Source organism: Macrosteles quadrilineatus, unplaced genomic scaffold (genome assembly GCF_028750875.1).
Source record: "Macrosteles quadrilineatus isolate MER2022 unplaced genomic scaffold, UCM_ALF_1.0 Scaffold_1__1_contigs__length_201487025, whole genome shotgun sequence".
Taxonomy (NCBI): Eukaryota; Metazoa; Arthropoda; class Insecta; order Hemiptera; family Cicadellidae; genus Macrosteles; species Macrosteles quadrilineatus.
In genome coordinates, this window is record NW_026542594.1 from 160,487,049 (window position 1) to 160,506,460 (window position 19,412).

Below are 19,412 nucleotides of genomic sequence, written 5' to 3' on the forward strand. Positions count from 1 at the left end.
TTTAAGCAAGCTGAGACAAGTAGTCATGAGTATGATACAAGATTCATGATGTAGGTATCCCTTTGTTTTTTACGCTTGCTTATGAAGTTGATTCCTCTCACTTCTATGTTCTCTGTCAAGTCTTTCCCTCATTTTAAATATAAGATTGGATTCAAACAGATAATTTATTTTTAAATTTGTTAACTTCCGACTGCTATGCAGGCTGTGACGATGCTACACTAATTCAGTGTGTGCCTTACAGGAAGATTTTCAACAAAAGAAAGTAGGTACATAGGAGATTAATACAATTAAGTATATGAGGTTATCCATGCCCAAATTGCACATCCATTATATAAATCCCAAAGCATCCATGAACTTTTGAGAAAACTAAAAGTCACACCCCCCTTAACCATATAGGTACTTAAAATGTTTGTCATAACGAGAAACCTTGCGCAAAACGATGCATTATTTCATAAATTGCCCTTTAAGGTTTGTAATTCCTTTCTATCCGTCTAACCCTCTGTTCCGTTCTAACCGTCGGAACTTTCCATATACCTAATGTTAAAAATACCTCAGCTGTATTTATTTGTTTGTATTACTGTATTTTGTTTTTTTTATTTCAGCTTAACTTAACCAATCAATAGTTTTATTAATACTTATGAAGTCAAACGGGGTGAAGCCCGTAACAGCTAGTTTTAATAGAGTTTGAAACTTAAGGTAAAAATAATAATGCAATAGCCTTTTAACTTTAAAAGATCTATGTTGATCCACACTATAAAGACTGAAGAGTTATTTACCTACCTCAATCAAAGCATGCATTGATCAAAAAGTAGTACCATATAAAATCCATTTTCATAAACTGTTTTGTCTGTCTTTACAATCTGACTGTGCTTAAACATTCAACTGATGTAGTACACTTCTATTAAAACCTTTAAAAATAAAGTTGGTCAGCAACCCTGGATATTTGACAGTGAACTTTATAAATAATTAAAACGTACAGGGCGTGAAGCTTTTCAAGAAATTACCTTTTCCGCTACCATTAGCAGGTGCGCTGGATCATGAGCTTTAAGATGACACCTCAATCTTGAAAATAGGTTAAGTAGGACCTTTGAAAAAGGGATATTACAGAGCAAAAAACTTATTGTATAGTTTATTGTATAGATTTTAAGTAGCCTACAGTTCAAGAAATCATAACCTTTTGTTTAACTGTTTGCAAATTAAATGGGATGTATTTATATAGAGATTATATACATTTTTTACAGTGTAGTTACTTTTCTTTTGGTTGATGCAAATTAAAAGTCTGTTAATGGTATTAATGTGTTTTATTAAATACACAAAAGTGTTAAATTACAATATCATTATATTACCTTCAATTTGAGTTGATAAAACATAACTTATTCCATATTAATTTTTTATGATTTATTGGAAATCACAATCAAATCGATGTTTAATCTGCAACATAGAAACAAAAAAAATATAATCAGACAAGTTGAAATCGCTTAGTCTGCAGGTTTGCTGCGGCAGGGTATTTATTTAGCACACTGTATTTAAGTTGTACATCGCCTTGTTTATAATCATATGCTATGATTCTTTTGTTTAAATTTTTGCTGTTACAGTAGACTCCCTCTTATCTGGACACCTTTTAACCGGACATCGGTTTAACCGGAATACACTCGGCGAAAATGACATCTCTTTAACCGGAAAATTTTTATCAGCACATCGGTTTAACCAGACTAGATCGGCAGGAAGTGGGCGGTACTGAAACGACTGTTCTCGTGGGAAAGATTTGAGACCAGTGATCATGTGTCCAAATACAATGCTATCCTAAATTTAAGTCAAATACTGCATACAGTATGCATCTTAACGGTCTGTTTTAACAAGTTTTTGGGGACGTCAGTTTAACCGGAAAAAAACGTTATCCGGACTGACCTCAGTCTCGAGGAGTCTGGATAAGAGGGAGTCTACTGTATTTCGTAACTATCATGGAAACCCACAAGCTAAAAGTTAAACCTAAAAAAATTTAAGCTAGTTTTTTATAGGCATTATTGAAATTTGTTTCTTCACAAACCTTTTCATTAATAGTCGAAACCACCTTTATAAGTTTGTCTGAAATATGTTCAGCTCTTATTGCGTGATGATGTAAGAAAGTTTGTCTTGAAGCTATACGAAAGAGTTTTGTTTCGCTCTGCTCAGTAAATATTTTACAGTTTAAACGAATGAAGGTTATTGACCCTACGGTAAATAAAAAATAAAACTTACACTAAATTCATCAATATATTTAAGAATTTGAGCAGCAGCTAGATTTTGTGCAGCTCTCTTTGGTCTTTGGCTTAGGCGGACCGGTGCTGGAGTAGATGCTAAGGTCATTAATATTGTTTGTTCAGCATTTTGGAGCCCTTGAATGAATTGCTGAAACACAAAAAGGATTTAGAGTTATATTTATTTAGAAATTTCAACACACTTATGATTTGCAGTAACAAACAAGTATAACTGGAACCATCTCCTCTACATAAACTAATTGAAGCTATAACTAAATATGCTAAACAATAATACTGGTATTGTTTTCCCATGAGGCCCTCCTGATTGGCCGAACAAGGACTTAGGGTCTTACAATATTTCCAAAAAGTTTTTGACTTTTGAGGACTCTGAAAAAAGAGAGTAAATATAAACTCTGGAACTCTGGACCTAGGTATTCACATGCAGACTACAAAAGAAACTCACCATGACTAATTTAATAAGGAAGACTGCAAAAGTTAAAAATGCTATTGTCATCAATGCTCCTTCCAAAGAGGGAAACGTCATCAGTTTCTTGCCACGGGCCTGGCGGTCGATCCAAAGGTTTTTAATATTCCATTCTGAAAATAAGTGATTTGATTAGCTAGAGGGTTTTGAAGGTAAACTAGCTTACTCATGAAATAGAATAGAATAGAATGGTAAAATGGTATTGAATAGTCATTCAACGTCATCTTAATTTTGGGAAGGGTATTATAGAGGCTTTCGCCATATAAAACACATGTTAATTGTTTACAGATTATTGTTGGAAATGTCTTATGGCCCATATCTTGATGGACGCCCATGTGGAGACTACTTTTAAAAAAGATTGTGGATATGGACGTAGTAGTTCATTCTGGTAGAATCAGATAACTGGTATTTAATCTCAAGCAAACCATGGAACTACAAATGATATTATTTGAGTAATCTATACACTTGTGTAGACATTTACAAGATTCATTCTAAGGGAGGAAAGATAACTCCCAGGAATGTTTGGCCACCAGGTACTTAAGCTTATCCAATACGATCATTGCTGCTGATGTAAGTAAGTACTTACCTAGTTGAGATTGTAGTTTATGTTTTAACTGTTTTAGATTATTTAACTTTTCTTCTATATTTCCCTTTGTAGGCTTTACAACAAAATTGTGTTGAGTTTCTTTAATGGTTTGCTCAATAACAAACATATCATCACTAATATTGCTCTGATCACTCGTGTAAGATTTATTATTGTAATTAGTAAAATCTGAGAAGCCATCAACACCATGACTTTGATATTTTTCATTACTTGGTACTATTTTAAAACTGTTTTTTGTAATCTTGATTTGTCCAGTTTCATTTGAAAAATCCTCTGGGGAAGTTGTATCAACGATTTCTTGCATTTCAGTAGATATTTGTGTAGCGGTTTGAAATGAAGCCATATTGACTTTGTTTGGAGATTGAGTGGTTAAGATTTTTGTGGGTGACATCATTGGCAGTTCCATCCATTCAGAAGCCACATTCCCAAACAGAAGTACTGATAACAAACAGCAAAACTGTCTTGCCTGAATCATTTTGTACAACAAAAACTGTACTAAAAACCTAAAATCAAAATAAAAACAAAAATTTCTGTTTAATGCTCAAATATTTATGTTTCCAACAACCTCCTGAGGTAACCAAAAGAGCATGAATGAAACTAGCGCGGTGTTCTTTTACTTCCTCCACTACATTTCTAGCCTGTTCCAGCTGTATAAGAGGTTTAGTATCCTCATAGTAGCCGACAGGAGCTACAGTATTTGGAGACCATAATTTACAGACATATCTCATATTGTTGAGCAGGAATAAAAAAACATATTTCTCATATAAACTGTTTTTTAACTTGTTTAAGTAGCCTACCTATTAAAATTAATTTAACAAAAAATTATAAATACAGTACATTATTGACTGAGATTAAAGGGGAAGCTTTCCTCCAAAAGTGTACAGGGTGATCAACTCAAGGAGGCCACCATTGGGATTTTGGAAACGCTAAGAATTAGAGAAAACTTTAAATGGGGCACATTCCTTAATTTTTTGTGGAAGTTAAAAATATGATTTTAGTTTTTCAAAATTCAGCCGCCATTTTCCCAAATGGCGGCCAACTTTGAAGTTTTGTATGGAACATCCTATATTTTATAATTTTTTCGGATGGAACATACAATTAAAAAACTTTTTTATTCTAGACATTTTTTCGATAAACTCACTCGTTTAGGAGTTACAGCCTATGGAAAAATAACTTTCGGTGTACATTTTACATCATGTAGCTCCCAAACAAGTAGGTTTATAGCAAAAATGCGAGGAGTAAATAAGTCTTAAAATTGCACCCACATTTCAAAAGACCATAAAATTCGTTAAAAATATTAATTCTATTATTTAAAAAACGGCGGTCATTTTAAAATACCCCCGCCGCAGCAAACCTACAGACTAAGCGAATTTCCATTTTTCTGATTGGATTTACACTAAAATGTCTCCTTAAAAATATCACATTTATTCCCTATTTAAATAGAATCAGTTTCACACGCACTTAGGTTTGCTGCAACAGGGAGGGTAAAAGTGTTTTTTATGTAAAATGTTAATAGTTAGTAAGAAATAAAAACATTTTCCAAATTTTTGCAAAATATGTTAATAAACAAGCAAACTACAACAGTTTACTTACATGCTGGTTCGCAAACTCGTTCGAATAAACGTAGGTTTACATGTTTGTACCAAATTTAATCAAAATCGGATCTTTTTTGCTCGAGTTATCGCGCTAACGGACACATATATTTATAAATACAGTATATTAATAAATAATACACCATAGTACCCTTTTAAAATTTTTTTAAATTATTTTTTTAAATATTTTAAAAGGGTACTATGGTGTATTATTTATTAATATTAATTACAGTAGCCCTACACGTGAACAATATCAAATATAATATATATATATATATATATATATGAATTTGAACGGATGGTTTTTTTGGCCACATTTAAATTTTTCTCTAATTCTTACCGTTTTCGATATCCCAATGGTGGCCTCCTTGACTTGATCACCCTGTATATTTTATATACTACATATAGCCCTGTACAGTAATATCACACACAATGTAAATGAGCACAGGTAGTATACCCCCAGAGAACACAATCATCAAGAGTTTTGTAGGAATCAGAAATTGAAAATATATGATTTAAAAAAAAAAAAACCATGTTAAAATATTCCTTAAATATATTTTTGTATCTGAAAAATTTCCTTTATAAAAAAAATAAGTTTGGATAAAAGAATAAAAAATGCTTACAATGATTATATAAACTTACAATAGCTGACTTCTAGTACAATATGACACTCTCCAGTACAGGTGACAGACTGAGACAGTTATTAGTTCCAGAGGACGACTTCCAACTAAGTGTGACATAACGGCATCTCATCTCAACCAGCACCTGGCCTGCATGTCAACCTCTTTGTTGGTAAAGTGAATTTCGTGGAGTGTTCAAATTTTTATAACACTTAAATTGCTAAATGAGCTTTAAAAAAACTCTGGTTTCAACCCTTTTCCTAACTTTTTACTTATGTTACGCAAGTGTTTGCTGTTGCAAATGCACACGTCTAGGTCTCGATTAAAACTAAATTATGGAAGGCACTTTAAGCATTTGTAGAAGTCAAAGAGCCCAGCAGTATGAAGGCTATTAATGCTGATTCAAACAAATTATTCATTCAAAGCACTATTAGAGCTATGGAATTGTAAAATAACTAAGAACATTTGCAGTTGTGTTCTTTCCTTTATTAATCTTCCAAGTTTAATAATCTGGATAGTATTTGATTTTTTTAGACTTAATTAGTTTTAATCGAGACCTAGATGTGTACATTTGCAACAGCAAACACTTTAATAGGTTCAGTTCCAGCCGTCACACCCCTCTGTATGTAAGGTCTCACATCACGCGGGAGTGAGTATCTTAAAAACCATTTAATAAAACATTAATACACTAATTTTCCTACAGCTCTTTAACCAATAAAGATACAAAAAAAACATTAAATACAAAAATTACATTTTATAAAATACTGTAGTAAATTTTAAAGTAATTCTTTTGGTTACCTTATTGTAAATGGTGAACGTATCCATACATTGTTTGGTTTTTTTTTAGTTGGAAAATTGGATTAATGTAGCAAAAAATAATAATGTCAGTCCTAACCTAATACTTGCACATATATGAGGTCAGCACAACAAAATTGATAAGATAATAGATTTTATTTATTAAAATATACAAATACAACAATAGATAACAATTTTTTTTAGTTAAACCATATTTTTATAGTACCCAATACCATTGCCTTTACAGACAGATCCAATATAATTGTTTAATGTAGCGTTTGACGGATCTCTTGAGGAATGTTTTTTATGTACCACTCATGGTCATCAGCATTTGCAGTGGCCAGCACCCCTCGAGAGTTGACTGGTGGAGTGTCTTTGTCGTAGGGGTAGAGTCGGCCATGGAGATCAGTGAGTTTTCCCCCGACTGCAGTCAACACAGCCTCAGGTGCACAAGTGTCCCAACGTTTGCAGCCTGGACTGGCAAACACATAGGCATGTGCCTTGCCCTCCATCAGAAGCATTACCTGAACCAACCACGTACTAGTTCAAACAATGAAATATGTAGGGCCTGTGGAATTTTGTAGCAAAACATTTAAACTTTTGTGCCAAATAAGCGTCCCATCTGTTTTAGTTACTTTCTAGTTTTTTTTTAACTACTTGACAACCAACCAGCTGTGTACACCAGTACTGACAACCATGGCATGTCTCAAGTTTGTAGCATAGACACAGATTTTCAGACACACTCAATACAACACGTGTGCAAGACGACAACAAACAAACAAGCGTTGATTGAGTTACAATGCAAATTATCTCTATTTTATTGAGACTATTCACAATGCCTTTGAAACCGAAGAATCCGTACTGTTAACACTATTGGACTTATCTAAAGCATTCGACTGCGTATCGCATGAATTGCTTCTAAGGAAACTCTCCTTGTACGGGTCTGGGGGGGCTGTTCAACGGATGTTTACGTCCTACTTCAGTGGCCGCCAGCAGGTGGTATCAATTCAAGGTGCAAAATCTGGGGTGGCAGCGATTACGAGCAGAGTTCCGCAAGGCTCAACCCTTGGACCTAGCCTCTTTATCATCTTAATCAATGATTTCAACCTAGAGAGCTATGATGCCCTATTATATGCAGATGACACTACCATTATTAATCGTGGTAGTAACATGGCCAATTTAACAACGGGGTCGAATTTCTGCCTAGGAGAGGCTAAGGAGTGGTTTAGGCTAAACGGACTGCAGTTAAATGAGGGGAAAACTCAGCAGCTGCTCTGCAGCTTGTGGACCCGCCCTGAAGCCAGGTTGGATGGGCCTAGTGTGAGTGCAGTCAAACTGTTAGGTGTTACCATTGATGAGAAACTTACCTGGAACCAGCATATTGATGAAATTTGCAAAAAATTATCTCGAGTTAATTGTCTTTTAAGAAAACTAAAATCCCAGGTGACGTCTGACTATCTTAAACTAGCCTACTTTGGTTTGTTTCATTGCCATTTAAGCTATGGCTTGGTCTTATGGGGCCATGCTCCGAACACTACTAGAGCTCTGATTATGCAGAAGACTGCTGTTAGAATTTTATCTTCGAGTGGTAGACGAGATCATGCCAGACCACTTTTTCAACAGCTTGGCATTCTCACGATACATAGCCAATACATTCTAGACTGCCTCCTTCTCTTGAAAACTGACCCTAGGCTCCCTCATATTACACGAGACCAATTCCACAATTACAACCTGCGCTCTGCAAGGAATGTGGATGTCCCGAGGTGTAGGCTATCAAAGACCAAGGACTGCTTTCCGGTGTTGGCACACAAGCTCTACAATAGACTGCCCCTTCACATTAAAGAACTCCTTCTTGAACCTTTTAAAGTTAAGCTAAAACAATGGCTGAGTAGGAAGTGTTTTTATTCCATTGAGGAATACTTTACTACTACAATGGACTTTTGAGTATGAATCCGGCCGCCATGGAGTGTAAATACTGTAAATATTAGTTTATTAATTCTTAAAAGTAAATTTTATTTGACAAGATCAATCCAGACATCTGGTCAACGATCGCCAGTTGGTAATGGTAATGGTAATGGTATCTGTGTTGTATGATGTAAACCATGCAGTAGCGAAATGGCATGATAGGACTATCGGAACGGAGCTTTATAATTTAAAAAAAATATTTATTTTAGTATAAAATAAATAAATCTGCCAAGTTTGAGTCCATAAACAAGCAAACTACAACAGTCTACTTATTCTCCATAATAGCATAAGATTTTGAATTTACAATTTTTTAAATTTTTCGTGACAAGTACAAAAACAAAATTCAAGATACAATAAGTTATTTGTTTATAAGGCCCTACAAAATGATACATAGAGTGAACCTATGGATAACCTAATTGTTATGAGAAAGAGTTAACTTCTTATGGGACCCTACCGTTTAATTATTAAGTTTTTTTATTTTTGGAAATTGAAAATATGAAATATTAAAAAATACGGACAACTTAAATCAGGCCAGTTTTTCACCCTGCCAGTCCTCTAGCACAACTAATAGTAGTGCCCCTTTGCAATATATACAGAGTAGGGTGTCCACCGACTGGGAATTATGATCGAATCATTTTTAAACCGGGAATTATGCGTCAATTTTGTATTAATACCGGGAACTTTCAATTTACCGCGATCGTGCATTACAATAGTGACGTTTCCGTGACCGCGAGAGAAGATAATATCTCAACAAGGGATGATCAGAATTTTACCGCAATTGCATACAAATACAATCAAATTTTTTTTATTTTCCAATTTGTTGGCACTTTCTTAAAAAAATCAACTGCCTCACACCCTAGGCACATGCCTACTGTGCCTATTCGGTAAATCAGCCCTGACTTAAATATATTTTAATTTTATGGAACACCCTGTATTTTATGATTGTTTTAGAAACTAAATGTGATTTTAAAAAGTGTGTATTCTTGAATCTTGACGTTGTTTATGGATAGGCCTATATTTTGATTAAATATAGCAAGTTTATTTCACAATTATCTATGAACATGTCACTAAAGTGCTTTAAAGGTATCATTTGAATATGGTAAAAAATCTATTTCCTCATCGGAGTTGCTACTATTGTCGATCTTGGCGACTACGTAGGCATGTGCTGCATCTCAACATGCGCCAGTCAAAAATTGTGTGCTGCGTGGCTTTCGCCGAAAAACTTGGGTTGCGTGCGTTGCGTCTCATTCGTCTCAGCATACCTAGCCTTAATCAATTGCCTCCTCACCTGTTATCTATGAAGCAATTATGTGTAAAAAGCTAAGCAAAAACATTACCAAATTTTGCATTTGGACTGCTGCAGCAAAGCTGCAGATAAGTAAATTTCCATTTACCTGGCTGGATTTATACTAAAATATTCCGTTAAAATTGTCAGATTTATTTCTTAATAGGGGATTGAACCATGGCTTGGTATAGTTTATTTCCATTGTACCCCTATTACGAGTTATCTTCCCCTTTGCACTGTATTTTTTTATTTGCTAGTATACTGTGGATGGCTTGTTATAAACACATGTTACAGGTCTTTTGTTTACTTTTTTCTTGTTTTTTGTTCAACTAACATGGTTACTTGGCAACCCATAAGGCCGATGTTAAATAAACAGTATCTGCAATCTGACACATACTTTCTCCCATTAGCTTGTCAACCGTTATCAAGGGTAAGCGATGAGAGTAATTATGATTTTTTTAATAGGAAAAATCTCAAAAATTGCATTAACTTTTGAACCTTATTTTTTACAAGAATTTTACACGTGGTTGCACTATTTTGTTTAGAATTATAAGGACCATAACAGTACAATTTCAATCAAAACTGGCTTTTTTTAAATCTGATTTCTTCTTTTTATGGTATAGAATTATTTTATGGTTTTTGATGGGAAAATAACATAAGTTACAATAACTTTTGAACCGTAGTGGTGTGATATTTAAGTGTGTATTGTATCTTTGACCATTAATACAACTTGTATTCACCTTGTGGCCAGCCCCTCCCACCCTGAGTATCTCGTCAGGTTTGAGGGCGTCGAGAGCTGCTTGTACTTGAGGAGTTGTGTGAGATCTTGTGGTTGTGATGATGCGTTTTCCCTCTGGAGGACTCTTGGGGTCGAATCCCCCCACTCCAACTCCATCTATACCCCAGACAGTTCGTCCCATCTGTCCCTGTCCAGTATTCTTGTAGTTATAGAATGGCTGGTGGATGACACCTGCTACGGCTCGTTCTTTTACTGCAATTCCGATAAGGACAGTCACGTGGTCCAGCAAACCTATAAAAGTATTATGAATTTACAAAGGATCCAAATTAAAAAACCGTTCCTTATTACTTCAACAATTTCAACTCCATAAATTATTTGGTGCCACAGTGTCTTACCTATTTCTTATGTATAAATTGCCGAACAAATTTCAAAGGAAAATGCAGTAGTTTATATAAAATAGTATAAGATATCAACAAATTTCAAAATAAATTGGGGACAAGAAAAAAAATTAGAAAAAAATATTTTGGAAGTTTTTGTTACTTTGACTTACTTGAACTTATTCGAACAATTTTATTATTTTTATTCAACAAAACAGTCAGAAAGAGCAGAAAATGAAGATCAGAATTGATGTCTAGATCCTCAACATGAATTCAATTATGTTTTAGTTTATTTTCAGTAAACATTGTTATTACAGTACTAATAAATAACCGTTGACAAAGTATAAAAACAAAAACAAAAACTGAAATACACAATAACATTAGAAAATAAGTATAACCAATAAATAGCGAACAAATATTAAACATACGATATCAGATTTCATCTATGACAAAAACGGCGACAATGGTGTCTGCTAATTGACCAAAGGCAACAAAATTGCTACAAAACTGATAGCCGGAAGCTTTTGGATCAAAACAAAGTGTTTTTAAAGCCAGTACCGGTATGTTGTTTTGTGTTTGAGTAATATATAATATACTGAGAGTAACCGTCAGCGACAATGAGCAATTTTAATTTATTCATAAACAAACACATCACGTCGCTATGAGCGAAGCTGTGGCACTAAAAGGGTTAATTATGCCTAGTCTTTTTTAATGTCTTATGAAAGAATTGTTTTGGTAGACACAAACACAGAAAGGGTAAATAAAAACTAACAACATGCGTAACTTAAGGTGCAACACAATTAATACACCAATCTGGCAACTATGTCCAGCCAACCACTAACCAGAAACAAAGGTGTGTGGTTAAGGATGTCCTGGTACCTGATACTACATTTTATCATTACACTTCACCCTTGTACTGTACCGGCTTTGCTGTATACGTTCCAAGCACAGGTCTGTAGCCTATGTAGATGGGCAAATACAAGGTTAAAAGAGGCCGCCAACCTCTTTTTTGTAAAATAAAAATTGATAACAATGTTTATATTTCAGTTAAAGTTTGAGGTCCAGTTCAAGTTTTTACTATGTAACATTCAAATAAATGTTCCTAATAAACCAACTCAATTTTTTACATAATTACTTGCAAGATAAAACATTTTCTCAGACATCATAGTTGTTAGAGAGTAATTTATATTCTTGTTATATAGTACACGCCTTAGTCCATAGGCTATACTGTAATCAAGTGTCTATGTATCTTATATGACTTCTTCTTCAAGTAAAAGATCTATTCTATTCTATGTCCAGAGTCAGTTGTTGGTTATTGTAATGTCCTCGCCTTGTGTGTTATCACTGTTAAAGACAATTTAATTTTCCATATCATCCAACCATTGTGTTTTTATTAATAACCCTAACAATAGTAAGTCAGTAAAACTAGACAAAACATTAGGAATACTTACTATGATTGTTAGTCTTAGCCTGACAGTATTGGCATTGTGTTGAAGAATCAATATTAATCAATAATTTGACCTTATCGATACCTTAAAGACTTACGCACCTTGTGTATACTCCGAAGTGCCATCTAAAGGATCAACCCACACAGTGACCTGAACACAAAAAACAAAAAGTTAAAATCAATAAAAATAGAAGCTGTTTGATATAGTAGTAAATCCAAACAAAAAGTCCAATAGCTAAGAGTATTAAAAAAAATTAAATAAAAGATTAAGGAAATTTTTATTATTTAGTGATTTTTAGAACATAGTTCTTGAAACTTTAAAATTGCTGCTATTGTATTGTCATTTGTTGGATAACAAGCTATACTTTTGTTAATGAAAAGCTGTATATCCTCTCAAATATAAAGAATAGGAATTCATTTACAACTCCTTGGCAGTTTTTATTTTAGCTGGTTTTAGCTCTGTAACATTGATGATGTATAAAAAGTAAAATGTTAATTGTTAACTGAGATGACTAACATCAGACTCTGCCAGGTCATGGTACTGATCAGGACAGGCTAGCGCAAGGACCTCCGGGTCACTGGCAGTCACTAGCCACTCCTCCGGGCACGGACACGTAGGAGCTCCTTCCTCACCGATGATGTTGACTGAGGGAAACAGTCGTGACAGTGACCCCACGATACACTGCTGGGCCGACCTGTCCGCCTCTGTCTGAAGATCATTCTTACCCTGAAAATGAGGTATTAATCATTGATCTTGAAAATTACAAGTAGACTTTTTGTCTTACGAGGGCTATCCAGAAAGTAAGGAACGTTTCGTTCTGACGCTACTAGGCGCGTGCGGATCTCATACATTTTGGTGTGTATGCACTCGGAAACTCGGTCGGCATCTAGCCGTGACAACAGGATCATTCTCGCGCTGCCCGTTTTTTCACAATTTCAACTTAAGACGCGCGCTGGGATTGAAAATCCCGCCAGTTGTCAGGTGCGGTCATTGATACGGTTTTTGTTGGCAAAAAGCTTAAAACCGATAGACATTTATCGCCAAGTGTGTGATGTTTAAGGTAACAACGTAATGAATGAAAGTTCTGTGGAAAATGGTGCATTCAGTTTAAAAATGGCCGAACTGACGCTAATGAGTCATGGCGAATCGAACGGAGGACGCCTGAGCATTATGACTGATGGAACTGGTGGCTAAAGTTTATGAAAAAATTAGCAAAAACCGCTGCTTAACGATAACACAGCTTTCGCTTTGTTGTGTGACAATTTCAAACAACAAGTCCACGAAACTTGAGGAAAACAAAGTGAAAGCCTCGGCGGGTTTTGTGCCAAAATGTACGAGATTGGCGCACGCCTAGCGGGGTCAGAACGAAACGTTCTTAACTTTCTGGATAGCCCTCCTAGACTAGTGTTTGAAGTTAACCAGAAGGCAGAAGACCAAAGCGGAGATGGTGGGACAAATGGGAAAGAACCTAAGGAGACTGACAAGAAGGAAGTAAGAGGCTAGAGATAGAGACTAATTGACCCATTGTGAACTGGGGAATCCCAACACAACCCTTGGGGTATCAGTAACCACAGCAGTTTTCAATTATTTTTTTATATTTTAAAAACAATGCAAAAACAAACAATTTAAATTTACAAAGCAAATTTTGGTACAAACATGTGTAAAATCAACTACTTTGTAACTAAATTTTAAACATTTACTGGGAGAGGATGTGGTTTACTGGGGATTATCCTATAACCCCCATACGGAAAAGCTAGATGGATACCCATGTGTATATTTTGATCAAATTTGTCAACTTAATTTATTTCGAAAGATAAGCAACTAGCATTTGGAAACCCTTAAAAAACACTTTAAGTTTATAGCATTCCTTGTAGCTGCAACCCTGAGTACTTCTTGAACCTGATATTACTAAATTAGATAATACATGTGACTAGTTTGGGGAAATATCTAAGTAAAAAACAGTTTTGGCAAATGGAAATTTGCTCAGTCTGCAAGGTTTTTATAGTAGGACAATTTTTGTAATGTTCCCTAGTACCCGGAATATATTTATTTTTTGTGGTCTGATTGAATTATGACGGATGTTTTAACCAAGTGGGCATTCAAAATTTGATTTATATTACAGTTTATAATTTTTCCACTGATTATCAACATACTGTATATAATGCCAATAAACTATGTTTTTACACATTTAATTTGGTGTATTTTGGCATTTTTATAAGGGGAGGGTCCAAACATTGGTCTTGCTACCATTTAGCGTCCTAAATACATCACGCACACGCAACACTAAAAAACATGTGTTTTTTAGCAACTGCGGTTTAGACCTACCACTATTTGTTATATTAATTCAGTTTTGACCTTGTTTTTAGAGTTTTCTTATCCAAACATGAAAAAAAAAACAGCAACTTGTTCAAAAGATACATAATAATTAAAGTAAACTCACTTTATCAACAATTCCTAAATCTCCTTTTTTCATTACATCTCTAACTATCTTTCCCGCAGAGTTAGCTGCAGTTACAGAAGAAGCCACCAGACGCAACAGAAGATGTGCACTTTGAGCCATCACCTATTCACCTTCTTCTATGCTATTCTTGAAAAACTGAAAAAGTCCAAATCTAAAAATAATATATTTTTATTAGGCCATGGTAAGTATTACATAACTTTGAATTAATTATCAACAAAAACCTATTGATTTTACTGTTCTCTCGAGAAATAAAGTGAAATACGCAAAAAATGTACAAATGTAACCAAGTGGCTTAGGCCTATGTAGCCTAGTTAGCAGAAGACCGTACACATTTTTGAAAGGTGTTTAACTGCTACAGGAGCTCTTTAGTTACCATCAAGACAGAAATTAAAATTAAAGCTTTGTTGTCAGCGTATTTAACACTGCCATGGTTTTCTGTTGAGGTTGGAAGTCTAGGCGACATCTCTAGTCAGTTTGACAACCATCTCCCATTTTATTGAAACACAACTCACATAAAAATTTCCCTTAATATGGTAAATTGGTTCAAACCTAACTGACTAACACCCGCAACTAGTATCCCACACTGTAAAACATCATACAAGTATATGACCTATCACACTGTAGATTTTTCAATGATAGCGTTTTTAATATTTATTACATGGAAAATATAATTAAGTTACATAGCCTAAATACCCCCGCCGCAGCAAACCTGCAGACTAAGCGAATTTCAACTTGTCTGATTACATTGTTACTAAAATATTTCCATAAGACATATCTATTCCCAACTTAAATAACATTAGTAACGAGTGCTTAGGTTTGCTGCTACGGGCTGCTAAATTTGCCAAATGTTATCACTATATATCCATAAACAAGTAAACTAGGCTACAACATTTTTCAATTTCTCCATAAGAATAACATGGGAATTTTAAATTATATTATTTTTGAATTTTCTCCGTGAGCGTTAGGCATACAACAGCGCTTCAATATAATAAATTATTTATTTCTTTAAGCTCTACAAAACAGTTTAAAAAGAAATTGCAAATTTTTTGTTTTGAGGGTCAAAAGTGGGAAACCCCAATTTTTACCCCATAAAACCCCCGTTCCCATGGTCCGATTATGCTGGTTCGCGAACTCGTTCGAATAAACGTAGGTTTACACGTTTGTACCAAATTTCATCCTAATCGGATCATTTTTGCTCGAGTTATCGCAACACACATACAGGGTGACCATTAAGTCTTAGGACGACTTTATAACTTTTAAACGACAAACGATATCACAAGCACATTTGGTATACCGTTACTGGAAATTGTAAGCTACTTTTCTGTGTACATGGTGGTCGGATATCACCTTTGAGGGACGGCCCGTCGGGGGTCAGAAGAAAATCTTTAATGACAGCCTATGTTGAGTTGTACATCATTTTAAAGGTCTACTTCAACTGAAAACAATGCCGCAAACCGGACTTCAAAAGGTTGATCCAGTCGGAAGAAATCGCGTTTCAAAGTTTAAAAATGAAAAATACCATTATTACGTAAGAAATAATCTTACTCTTTCCTTTTGGCCGTCTGACAATGTGCTAAGTGTAATCAGGAAAACCTGCTGTATTAAGAAGTACAATGAAAAGTGAAAGCAGTGCCTCTAGGTCAGGGTTTCCCATCCACTGGACTTCCCCCTTAATGGCTTTTATCCGTCTAACAGTTCACTTATCAGTACCACTCAAGCTACGCGATTTCTTCCGGGTCGCCGGAATTTTATCCCCCTGGAATTTTACCCCCTGGGCAAAGCTGACGTCACTATGACGTAGTAACCTGAGCGGCCAAAAGTTTGTTTGCGGCCGGAATTTTACCCCCGCGGATTTGGAAGTCTAATGAAAATAGTCAGAGCGTGGTTAATTAGATTAGCGATGAAAACCGGAATTTTACCCCCTGTCCATATACGGTAACTAGCGTTTAGACAACTAAAGATGTACGGGCCGGATTTTTACCCCCGGAATTTTACCCCCGGATTTTTACCCCCTGGAATTTTACCCCCTGGCCGATTTTAGAAATTGAATGATTGATTTTCTTATTTCTGTTTTTAGTTAATTGTAAACACATTTCATTATTTAGTAGCCTATCTTTATTTATTTTGTAATCTCAACTAAGTAAACAGAATTCGCTGTTTTATTTTGATCATATTAACCAACAGTTGGCTTCAAAGATCGAATCCTGATACTCGAATCTCAAAATTAAAATCAAAAAGCTGTTCAATAAGTTAATGTTACAAATAAATTAAGATAACTTAGGCTACTTAATAATAAAATGTTTACTATTAAATTAAAACTGAATGAAGATAATTAATCATCCTCACTAATTTATAGGCTATATCTGGCCAGGGGGTAAAATTCCGGGGGTAAAAATCTGGGCCGTACATTCTAGGTTTTTATAATTTGATGTGTTCTTATTAAATTCACAACCATGAAAATATATGTTTAATTCCGCATTTCATCCATCGAGCTGATGTCGCGAAACCCAAAAGTTCGCGGCCGGAATTTTACCCCCTGGTTTGTGACGTCACGTTTGCCCAGGGGGATAAAAATCCGCTACCCCTTTCTTCCGACTGGATCAACCTGTTATAGTCAATGGTATTACCCAACTTTGTATCAATCTGACACTAACTTAGTAAAAAACGTAAGCCCTAGGCTATGAATTTATAAAAAAAATAATGAACAGTAAGTTAGGCCTACTCAAACTATGTCGCACCACAGACAAGTGTAGCTTATAGCACTAGCATTTATCAAGCAATAACTACTAACAATATTTTATTCTTTTATATTCGTTCGCACTGAAACTCTTTTTTAGTTCTCACACTTGACTTCTTGTCGTATTGTTCATGTTCAACCAAGTTTGGTTATAAAATAACTTTCCCGTCTATCTAACCAAGTAACCAACGAAAACAATAAAAAATCAAATAATATTTTTATGTGATTTGTGAATCAAATCAAACGAACCGTAAAGCCGGGTCACAAAACTGACAAAGACAAAACAAAGTGAAAGTGAAGTGACAATGACAAACGTCGAAACGTCACACGGCACACGGCTATCGGCTGTTTTCTAGCAGCCGCTACGCTAGTCGAGTCGCTCAGCTGGAGCTGTTGGTAAATATCGCCAGCTGCCAGCGAAACCTCTAGAGTCCTTACTATATCGGGAGGTTCCATATGATCGACAACCGAGTAAACGTAGTTGCTGGGAGACATTAAGGGACGATATCGATTCCAATCCGTGGGGCTTGGGTTACAAACTGGTAACCAAGAAACTTGGCACCCGCTCTCCACCTTCCGTCATGGATGGGGCCACTATGGAGAGGATAGTCGAGTCCCTTTTCCCGGCTCACACGTTGCGCCCACTGCGGGATTTCGGAAGGGTGGATGACGTACCACTTTTTAGTCTTGGAGAGGTGGAGGCGGCCGTCCTATCCCTGAAGAACAATAAGGCTCCTGGACCCGATGGGGTACCCGGCGAAGTTCTCAAAAAGGTTTTGACTATTAACCCCTTGATCCTTTTGCGCATGTACAATGCCTGCCTAGTCGAAGGAGTTTTCCCTTCGTGCTGGAAAACAGCTAGGCTTGTGCTTGTTGGGAAGGGAAAGGGAGACCCAGACCTGCCATCCTCTTACAGACCTCTGTGTATGTTGGATACGGCTGGAAAAGTCCTCGAGAAGTTGATACGTTCCCGACTGAATTCAGCCGTGGTCGCTGCGGGGGACCTGTCCCCTCGGCAGTATGGATTCAGGATGGGGCGATCTACGGTTGACGCTGTTGAAGAGGTGAAGCAAGCCGTGATGAGAGCTGAGGATTTTAACCACTACTCTCGAAGGGTTGTGCTGCTCGTCACTCTCGATGTGCGAAACGCATTTAATTCGGCGAGGTGGTGCGATATGCTGGATGCTTTGGAGAACACCTTCCACGTCCCGGCATACCTCATGCGTATCATAGAGGATTATCTCCGGTTCCGCCTCCTCTTGTATGACACTACAGAGGGCCCACGGACGATGAGTGTCACTTCCGGTGCTGCCCAAGGTTCCATACTCGGCCCGGACCTCTGGAATGTCGCGTATGACAGCCTCCTGAGGTCTGAAATGCCTGAGGAAACTGTTTTGGTTGGGTACGCGGACGACGTTGCAGTTTTGATAGCTGCACGTAGCGTTGAGCTGGCTCAGCTAAAGCTGAACCGAGTTATGCGTACTATAAACGCATGGATGACAGACCACGGTCTCTCGCTTGCTTTGAGCAAAACTGAGATCGTGATATTAACAAAAAAACGGATTGACACCATCGTGCCGTTGAGGGTAGGGGCCGTTGAAGTCCAGACCGTTCGTTCTGCCAAGTACCTTGGGATTATGGTGGACAGCAAGCTTAGCTGGCGGGATCAGATTTTCCGTACGGCGGACAAAGCCGCTAGGGTGGTCTCCTCTCTTAGCCGGTTGATGGCCAATGTCGGAGGGCCTCGGTCCAGCCGTAGAAGGCTGTTAATGTCTTCTGTCCAGTCTGTGCTCTTGTACGGTGCTGAGGTGTGGGCAGACGCTCTATATAAGGAGGTATATAGGATGCGGCTTGCCCGAGTGCAGCGTCAGGCAGCACTAAGAGTTGCATCCGCCTACCGAACAGTGTCCGAACCCGCCGTCCTGGTGGTTGCTGGAGTCATCCCCGTCAAACTTTTGGCGGCGGAGAGAAAAGCAATTTATCAGCGCCGTGGGGAGGACCAGGCACGAACAGAGCAACGCACCCGCACCTACCAGCTGTGGCAGGAGAGCTGGGAACAGGAGACTCG

The 19,412-nt window shown here is 36.7% G+C and overlaps 2 protein-coding genes across 9 annotated transcripts; both read right to left on the reverse strand.

Annotated features, from left to right (window-relative positions):
• Positions 1–1,377: 1,377 nt before the first annotated feature.
• On the reverse strand, positions 1,378–5,657 carry LOC128993804 (uncharacterized). Its single transcript, XM_054417866.1, has 5 exons — positions 5,560–5,657; positions 3,308–3,828; positions 2,701–2,834; positions 2,239–2,388; positions 1,378–1,431 (listed from the first exon to the last, which is right to left on the reverse strand). Exons 1-5 carry the CDS (start codon positions 5,655–5,657, stop codon positions 1,399–1,401), a joined length of 936 nt encoding a protein of 311 aa, XP_054273841.1. The 3' UTR covers positions 1,378–1,398.
• An 812-nt stretch (positions 5,658–6,469) lies between these two features.
• Positions 6,470–17,684, reverse strand: LOC128983075 (3'(2'),5'-bisphosphate nucleotidase 1). 8 transcript variants are annotated; one of them, XM_054402229.1, is made up of 6 exons: positions 17,594–17,684; positions 14,587–14,742; positions 12,663–12,872; positions 12,248–12,296; positions 10,323–10,612; positions 6,470–6,856 (listed from the first exon to the last, which is right to left on the reverse strand). In XM_054402229.1, the coding sequence occupies exons 2-6, from the start codon at positions 14,704–14,706 to the stop codon at positions 6,599–6,601; spliced, it is 927 nt and encodes a 308-aa protein (XP_054258204.1). In that variant the 5' UTR covers positions 14,707–14,742; positions 17,594–17,684; the 3' UTR covers positions 6,470–6,598. The 8 variants fall into 8 exon arrangements, with proteins under 8 accessions (XP_054258204.1, XP_054258203.1, XP_054258201.1 ...); XM_054402228.1 differs by having other exon boundaries at positions 14,587–14,758; positions 17,399–17,665; XM_054402226.1 differs by having other exon boundaries at positions 17,330–17,665.
• Between the last annotated feature and the right edge of the window lie 1,728 nt (positions 17,685–19,412).

Excerpts from the sequence above, each read along its gene's own strand:
- LOC128993804 (XM_054417866.1), bottom strand. The coding sequence starts at position 5,657 with ATGTCACACTTAGTTGGAAGTCGTCCTCTGGAACTAATAACTGTCTCA. Across the intron at positions 2,389-2,700 it reads TCCTTATTAAATTAGTCATG|CAATTCATTCAAGGGCTCCA; the intron begins GTGAGTTTCTTT and ends TTTGTGTTTCAG. Across the intron at positions 1,432-2,238 it reads AATATATTGATGAATTTAGT|ATTAAACATCGATTTGATTG; the intron begins GTAAGTTTTATT and ends TCTATGTTGCAG.
- LOC128983075 (XM_054402229.1), bottom strand. The coding sequence starts at position 14,706 with ATGGCTCAAAGTGCACATCTTCTGTTGCGTCTGGTGGCTTCTTCTGTA. Across the intron at positions 12,873-14,586 it reads ATTTAGGAATTGTTGATAAA|GGTAAGAATGATCTTCAGAC; the intron begins GTGAGTTTACTT and ends CCTCATTTTCAG. Across the intron at positions 12,297-12,662 it reads ATGACCTGGCAGAGTCTGAT|GTCACTGTGTGGGTTGATCC; the intron begins GTTAGTCATCTC and ends TTTTGTGTTCAG.